At 36.5% G+C, this 9,169-nt stretch overlaps 1 protein-coding gene across 1 annotated transcript; it reads left to right on the forward strand.

Annotated features, from left to right (window-relative positions):
• The first annotated feature begins 1,556 nt into the window (after positions 1 to 1,556).
• cxcr3.3 (chemokine (C-X-C motif) receptor 3, tandem duplicate 3) lies at positions 1,557 to 8,871 on the forward strand. The gene is made up of 3 exons (XM_058389814.1): positions 1,557 to 1,903; positions 3,393 to 3,725; positions 5,953 to 8,871. Exons 1-3 carry the CDS (start codon positions 1,892 to 1,894, stop codon positions 6,703 to 6,705), a joined length of 1,098 nt encoding a protein of 365 aa, XP_058245797.1. The 5' UTR covers positions 1,557 to 1,891; the 3' UTR covers positions 6,706 to 8,871.
• Positions 8,872 to 9,169: the final 298 nt, after the last annotated feature.

The following is a 9,169-nucleotide window of genomic DNA, read 5'->3' on the forward strand; positions in this document are numbered from 1 at the left end:
GCGTATTTTAGAGTGCTTGCAACCTACAACTGGAGTTGTGCTTATAAAAAATAAAAGTACTTTATTGTGTATGTTGTACTATTAGTGAAGTTTATGGCATTTTTCATTCTGTTTGTATATTACATAGAGTACATATACGTACAGTGGGGTCCAAAAGTCTGCAGCTACATTGTAAATTGGCAATAAAGAGGTTATAAATATCTACCTTAACATGATGATGTGAGGTAGAAATTAAAACACTGAGTGCTATATATAATTCCACTTATACCATAGCACTTCACCAGCAAGGACTTTGAATCCACTGGCAAGCCAAGTGAATAACATGATTTGTTTATCTCTTTTACAGTGGCATCTGTCAAGGTGAGGGATGAGTCCAGTGAACTGGCAGACAGCGGTCCAATCCAACAAAAATGTTACTATGGCACACAGTGATGAAATCTGTGAATCTGGCTATGATAGAAAGGTGTCAAAACACAGTGCATTGCAGCTTGCTGACATTGGGGTTGCCTGTTTGTTGTAGTTTTAATGTTATAGCTGCTCTGGCTCATTCGTAACAGCCATCACAATTTGGCTGTTATTAAAGTCGCTCAGATCCTTACACTTGGAGATTTTTTTTTCTTTTTTCCTGCTTTCAACTCATTAACATTTTCGGACACAGACCTTTTAATCTCTTTCCCCAAAAAGATTCGTTCAGTGACTCTTTCTGTAAGTTACAGCATTAAACCAGTAGATGGCGCCAGAGAGTGTCTTTTAATAATTTTTTTTAGTAAGTTATTATTATTTAATATATTCAATATACACACTTAAAAACGCCATGATTCCAAGAGACTTTTCGGATTTTTTATTTTGTTTTTCTGATATGTTATTTTGTTTTCCACTTCTCGGCCACCCTACAAAATGCTACATACTTTTAAAAACACACTCTGTTACACACTTTGTTAACGCACGTCATCAGTGAATCAGCAGATCCCAGTTCGTTTAGGAATTGCAAGTACTAGTTCACTTAGAGTCTGTACGTTTACTAATCTCGTTGACCAGGTCCAACTAATGACTTGCTCCCTCACAACCCGCGCTCCACTGCAGCTTTAAAAGAAACAAAAATGCAGGAACAAGCTGCAAAGCAGAGTCACGTGTTTTACATGGGCGAGGACATGAGTAAACGAAAAATAAGAGTAATTTCATGGGCCAACATCGAGATCTCACTTGCTCTCCAACATATACCACTCCTTTGTGTGTGTGTGTGTGTGTTTTAATAAATTACTTATACTGTCCAAACAAGAGAGCTGTCTCTGAAGAACTAGACATTTACAGTTCTAACTAAGATAAACTAAGATAAACATATCTATGTTGCAAAGAAACGTTGAAAACAGGGCGAAAGCTAGAACCGGAGGGTATACCCTACTTCAAATCATGTATTTAATTGCAAACTATTTAGCAAGCAGATTATTATAAGCTGAACATTCAAACCATACTGAAATATTACAAACATGACATTCACATTTTATGTAAGAAAAAAGAAGGAAGGGTATACATTAATAATCATATAAGAAAGGAGGAGTTTAAGTCTTTCAGCATATCCAGGTGCTTTCTGACTTGAAAATCCTTAAAGATTTTTAAAATAAATCCTTAAGTTAACTTTGAAGAAGGAGATCCTGGGCATCCTTTCTGACCATTTACATCCTTACAAAGCAAAGCGACAAGAGCAAACGTCATGATTTCGCACATGTGCACTGGAGGGAACACAGAGCAAGCGAATTACCTAAGGAACTCCGAGTGAAACGAAAATGAACGCGTTGCATAATGACCGCGTTTCCTTGGACGTGTATTTCAAGTGAAAGAAAATCCGAGTGAACGAAGTATACGCAGAAGTGTGAGGAAACGATACTAAAGCATGGATAAAAAGGTGAGTTGCCTTCACTTCCTCCCTTAAAACTGCAGCTGTTCACGTTTCTTTCTCACACACTCTTGATTTTCTCCATTAGTTCAAGACTACAAGGTGACACTTTCATTGCACAACGAAACGTGTTTAGAACCATTTAAAAGTATAATAAAAGTATAAAACGTACACGGGAATTTGTGCAGAGTTGAAAGATGAGTGGGAAAAGTGATACTGTAGCACAGAACTTTGGTAGTAATAAGACTTCAGTGCCACATACCGTGTACAATAACAGCACATGAATGCAAGTAATAAGGTAAGCAGGTGATGGTGGGGTTGTTGATGAATCTCGAGTAGTAAGCAAAACATTTTGTGAATAATGTAAACATGTTGGTTATTTGGTTGGGCTCTACTAAAAGTGTGTTTTCCCACAGCAAAATTGAACCTTGAACGACGTGTATACGAATATTTACAACGAAGCTTCAGCTTTGATCAGCAGTTGCTCGTTTCGATTCCGGATGACTTTCATAGTCTTACTTTCATTTTGGTTGAAACGTCTTGTTTACACATGATAGTTCGCGATAAGACTGACTACCTGCTGGTGAAGTCACCAGTCGCAGTATTATGAAGTCGTCAGTGGGCGTTCCGACTGCTGGTTGCCATAGTAATAACATGTCTCATGGCGCAGCTAGTATTCTTCCTGACATAAAATCTGTTTTCTTGCCGCTAATATATATATATATATATATATATATATATATATATATATATATATATATATATATATATATATATATATATATATATATTATAGGAGATGTAAAAGAAGCAGTGTGTGCTGTTTGCCACAGATCATGTATGCTCTAGTACATTTACATTTATGGCATTTGGCAGACGACCTTATCCAGAATGACACATTTTATACAACTGAGCAGTTGAGAGTTAAGGGCCTTTTTCAGGGGTCCAGCTGTGGCAGCTTGAACTCACAACATTTTGATCAGTAGTCCAACACCTTAACCACTAAGCTACCACACCCTCTAGCATTTTCACTTCCATTAGTGGTAGCTGCAGTGTTGCTCCAAGTCACTCCATACTTGTCGTAGACAAAAAAATTTTAAGAACATTACATTTTTATTTAGTATTTTAAAAAGCACAACAAACGATCCTGTTTGTCAGTTTATTAATTTTTTATTTGAGAATGTAAGCCAAATGAAGTTACATGCAGAATAGTATAATACATGGCTTCTGTGTACATATAAAAAAAACCCACATGAGCACACTTTGGGTGTATGCCTGTGTGTATCTCTCTTTTTTTTAAATGTGGTCAGCTGCTACATGCTCATGATCAGGAAGCTCTCTTTCACACTGTTGAGTCAGATTGGGAAACCCAATCATGTGATATGTAACTGGTGTTAAATACTCTCACACCAATCCACTCCCATCACATCACACATACTTTCATTTAGTGCACTTGTCTGATTAAATATTTTTGTCCTTTTTGTTGTTAAATATGCAGCTTGACCTACACGGGTTATTTGAATTCAACGACACCTTTGACTACTCTGACTATAAATACGAAGATGACTGTGACACGGGGAGTTCCTTTCTGGCCATATTCCTCCCCATTATGTACTCTGTGGCAATGGTGCTGGGGCTGACTGGAAACATCTTGGTGCTGGTTGTGCTATGGCAGAAGAGGCGCAACTGGAGCATGACTGCTGCCTTCGTACTTCACCTGAGCATAGCTGATATACTGCTGCTCCTCACCTTGCCAGTATGGGCAGTGGATGCTGGGAAAGGGTTGAGCTTTGGCTCTGTACCCTGCAAGCTGACTGGAGTGCTGTTTAAGGTAGGGAAGCAATCCAGTTTGTAGTAGCTGAAATTGGAGTGTCATTGAGGTTCAGAGGGATGCACACTTGTATTTTTTTGATTAATGCTGGTTATTTGATATACCATGATATTTAGTGGGATTGAAATTGATATTGTGTGTGCTTTAAAATATTATCACATAAATATCTTGAATTGAAGAATGCTACAGTATTTACTTTGACCTTTGACCTGTGATATTTGTTTTGGCAATTACTTGAAGTCATTTTGGTAGTGATACTATATATATATATATATATATATATATATATATATATATATATATATATATATATATATATATATATATATATATATATATATAAAGCATGTATGTGAGTCGTGTTGGCGATTCCATGTCGCCATTGTTGTTGAACGTTACACATTCACACACACTTTCAGATTTACAATACCACTATAAAATGATCTTGCGTGGCTCGAAAGTTAAACGTGCCTCTGCCATTTTCTTTGGTCACAACACCATTGTTAACCGTGGTGCGACTACTCACATATTTAGAGGAAACATAATACTACACTTTGCTGTCATAATTCAATTTGAATTTTTAAAGAAAGGGCATAGATAACAACGGTTGAAATGTGTATACATTTTTTTGGGCCTCTCTGTATATGTTACACTACCAGTCAAAAGTTTGGACACACCTTTTAATTCAGTGTTTTTTGTTTAGGGATTTATTTTCTACATTCTAGAACAATACTGGAGATTTCAAAACTATGAAATAACACACATGGACTTCAGTAATCCATATGTAATAACAACAAAATACAACAGTCAGTTGTTATTTTAAGACACGAAGGTCAGGTGTTCTGGAACAGTTCTTGCAAGAACAGTATTGTCAAGTGCATTTGCAAAACCCATCAAGCACCATGATGAAACTGGCTCACATGAAGACCATCCCAGTAAAGCAAGACCAAAACTTACCTCTGCTGCAGAGGAGAAGTTCATTTAGAGTTACCAGCCTCAGAAATCACCAATTAACAGCACCTCAGATTAGAGCCCTTATGAAGGCTTTACAGAGCATCGGTAGCAGACATATCTCAATATCAACTGTTCAAACGAGATTATTGTGTATTTCGGCCGCCTTCAGCATAGTTTACAATGGAGAAAGAAATAAACATCAGGGAATTAGAAGATGTGTCCAAACCTTTTACTGGTAATGTACATGTATGGGCAATATCACTGATTTCATAGCAATTGTTATAGGAAGACACTGATAACAATAGTTATCATTCTCAAATCAAATTTTGCAAACATACACATCAAGAATTAAGCTGACATATGACATAAATAATTCAATATTGTTTGAATTAGGTCCTGTTTAGTTACAGAAAGTAAGCACATGAGCATATCACTTACAATACATGTTCTCTCTCACTTTCCTTCCCCCCCACATTCTTGTATGTTTCTGCATAATTGTGTGTGTGTGTGTGTGTGTGTGTGAAAATGACCAGCACTCAGAGTGAGATATTAGAAGGAGCACATAAATTTTATGACCTATGCCATTTAGTATTTTACATTCTGTATGATTAACTCACAGTACTGCTACACTTTTATTAGGAGTGATCTTTTGAAAGGAAACATCTTGACTGGAATATCAGTATCAGTATCTACACCTCAGAATCAACTATCCCTGAAAATGACAACAAGCCAAAATATGTACATGAATTAGAATTCATTTCAACCCATGGGTGATTAAATATCAAGAAATAAATTTGTAGTCATAGTAAAAAAAATAATTTCATCATTGACAAACAGTCAATGATGTCATCGTTGAAAATAATCCTAAATGTGACACAAATTTAGTTTCTGCTTGTTTCTGAGTAATATATGAGTAATAATAAATAATGAACTATTACTGGATGAGTTATAGTTGAATCATAACCATGTCTAAACACTTAGTATTCCTGTGGTTATTACTGCAGTTTTGTCTTTGCTCCACCAGGTTTGTACAACTGAATGAACTAGCATGACCTGCTTCTTTAATAACTAATATGTCTGGCAACAAAAGGGAGAAACTGTTTTTTTCTTTTGCTATACTACTTAGTCAAACTACTTAAAATGGTCATCTACTTTGAATGTAAGATTTAAGCTGGTAGCATCACTGTGTCTAGGTGCATGGTCCAAAAGAAAGATCTGGTTTGCTGTTAATGTAAATCTTTAATCTGGTCTTATTTAACTTTTTTCTTCATAGATCAACTTCCACTGCAGTATCTTCCTGCTGGTCTGCATCAGCCTGAATCTGTACATTTCTGTAGTTCACACAACGAAAATTTGCTCATGCACAAGACCCTACATGGTGCAGCTCATCTGCCTGGTTGGTTGGATCTTCAGTCTTCTTCTCTCCATTCCTGACTGGATGTACCTGAAGGCAGCAAGGGTCTCTGAACAAGAGGACAATTACAAGTGTGTGTATATGTACTCATGTACAGAGGCACGCATGGCTTCTCACTTCTCATTTCTTGTGTTAGGCTTTCTGCTTCCTTTTATAGTGCTGCTCTACTGTTTCGTTCATGTCCTACTTAAGTGCAGATCTAAAATGGGTGTGCCGAAGCGGAGAGCCGTGCAAGTCACTTTTGCCCTGGTGTTGGTCTTTTTCATCAGTTGGACACCCTTCAACGTTGCTCTGCTAATGGACATGTTCGATTTTTCATCAAGAAAACCTGCAGAATTTTGTGGAAATCACAGGTGGACTGCAGTGAAAATCACAGCTATTCTAGGTTTCCTTCACTCCTGCTTGAACCCTCTGATTTATTTTGGCTTTTCAGAAAAATTCCGACACTGGATTTTAAGCGTCATGAAGTGTAACAGTTGTGCAGTGGACAGTGGTGACTATTTCCTATGGGATTCTAGAGAATTTCACAGTCCTACATCTGTCCCACAGGAGGAGAATGGAGCACTACAACCAATGAATAATATACAGCAGCTGAATGATGAAATGCTTTGACACATCTTTATCCTAATATTTTTTTAAAAATTAATACTTTAGGGCAATTTAAATAATAATACTTTAATATTTAGGGTGGGTGCGTGGACCATGGTGGATAAGTCTTCAGTAACCGGATGTATGAACCTAGTGACTCATTTAGCAAAGCTTGCCAAGAATAAGTTCTATGTTTGTGTACAAGAACCTGAAGTACATGCTCTGGTATGTAGAACATGCACATATACACAGCTGATGTCAAGGGACATAAATAAATTTCATACATTTTAAATTACTCTGCTCTCACAGAGCCACAGACTCTCACATAAACACTCCCAAGTGACCATATTGGTTTCAGGATGACATCTTATAAAGCAGCCTGCTTGTGGCATGTTGCAGTATGAAGTAAAGATACTTTTACAGTAAGACAGCTTAGTAACAGTGTAAGCTTTTCATACTGCACTTAACCTCAGTTTATTGTCATTCTAAACCCTGCTTTTAACCGCATGTAGAGGAACATTTCCCACTTGAAATTGGTGTCGGGGCCCACTTTTATAAAAGGCATATGAAACCCTGCTCTGATGCAGGGTTAGCAGCGTTTTGCAGTCTTAATGCCACAATGCAGTGCCCAACATGCACAATGCAGAATGATGTAGCATTTGATGCATTAATTTATGGCTAGATGCTAAAAAATGTTGCATGCTTTGTACAGTGACCATATGAAATGTTTGATGGTGATTGAAAACATGTTATAGATTTTTAAAAGGGATTTACATAGCCACTTTTTTTCTCACTAATGTGAAAGTGCAAGATAAGCTGTAGTTAAGGGGTCACATACTGTATTCATCCATTAATGATTGCTGACACCGCAAATCAGAAGGTTAATATAGGGTTTAGGAATGTACAGTGTGAAATGTCAGATTATGAATAGCCAGGATTAATTGTTAATCCCGGTTAAAGTATGAGCAGTGTGAAATGTGAGAGATTTAATTTACCTGGGGTTTACAATGACCCAGAGTTAACTATTCCAAGTGTCAAAGCCAAAATAGTTTATTTGGCACTTTTCTGACTAGTTTGTCAAAAGAATATTTGATGGCCAAGTTTGCATTATTTTACCTCAGTTACATTTAGAAATCATGCCATGACAGGTACATCCCTCCAAATATAATGTATTGTAGCATGTGCAATATGAATGTAGATAAGACCGGTCTTGATTTAGCTTGGAAATGTCAGATATGTCTGGATTTTTGTTGGGAAAAAAACAAGTGTAGAAAGTGCTGAAACTGTACTGGACAAATGTTCCTGCACTTTCCTCCCTCTACTTCTAAAAGGTGTGTGTGTGTGTGTGTGTGCGCATCTTAAAGCAAGGCATTATCCTAATCATGTTTTACATAGATTTTATACCATTTGACTCCGTCATTTATGCTGATTGAGAGTACATGGGACTGACCATAATCAGTTTACCTGCTGTTTCACCTTGCTGACACTAAGGTTTCCTGCACATGCACAGTCTGGAGTGTGCATAAATTTCTGCATATCCTTAAGTGATAAATCACATTCAGTATATAGAAACGTGTGCATGGAGTTTGCACAAAACTATGCATATAGACAGTTGATAAATTAGTCCCCTAGTGTGGATATGTGTGACAAATGAAAAACTTTTGTGCATGTTAATGTTTAGAATAAAATGCTACAGCAACTCTCAGGATGTGCTACAACACAGTTACAGCATTTCCTTTATATGAAACATGAAAGCTGTTTTTTTTTTTTTTTTTCCTGGGTGTAGCTTGTAGTTTCCCCTTTCTAGAGTTTTGTTCAGATTTGTGTGTGTGTGTGAGAGAGAAAATGTATTTTAAAAACATTAACAAGCTTAGATAAATATAGTTTGAAATTCATTTAAAATCTAAATCATTTTAAGGAGCATTGCTGTCATTACATATTGCAGGGTTTTTTTGGGGGTTTTTTTTTATAGACTAGTCAATTTAAGCCTTAGTAGCAAATTCCTGTTATGAAAGGAATAAACATTTTTTCTTCCTTTTTTGGAGTTGTGAAGATTGGGTCATATGTAATCCGTTTTTCATATTTTATTTTAATATATGTATTTTAGTAAATATGTAGTAATATTGCTATCAGTGCCAAAGAACTGTCATGAATTCATGTTCTTACATTTACTTACAAGAACAGCAGAATCATGATGATTTCACTCACTGACGTCATTAAGTGATTTCCTTTTATTGAAAGCTTGTGATGTGCTTTCGTTTGTGGTTTTTCCAGGATTGTGTAAGGCATATCAGTTGTTCTGGAAAAAGTGCTTTCTTGGGATTTACCATGTAAGAGATGTTTCGCTAAATGTGAAAACTATTTTTAAGGGCGTGCCTTTAAAACACACAAATAGTTTTTCTCCTTCCTGTGGGCTACATGTACACATGAAAATGTTTAAAAGAGGAAATGAAAGCAATGCATTTAGAAGAAATAAATGTTAAGACAT

Source organism: Hemibagrus wyckioides, linkage group LG01 (genome assembly GCF_019097595.1).
Source record: "Hemibagrus wyckioides isolate EC202008001 linkage group LG01, SWU_Hwy_1.0, whole genome shotgun sequence".
NCBI classification, from domain to species: domain Eukaryota; kingdom Metazoa; phylum Chordata; class Actinopteri; order Siluriformes; family Bagridae; genus Hemibagrus; species Hemibagrus wyckioides.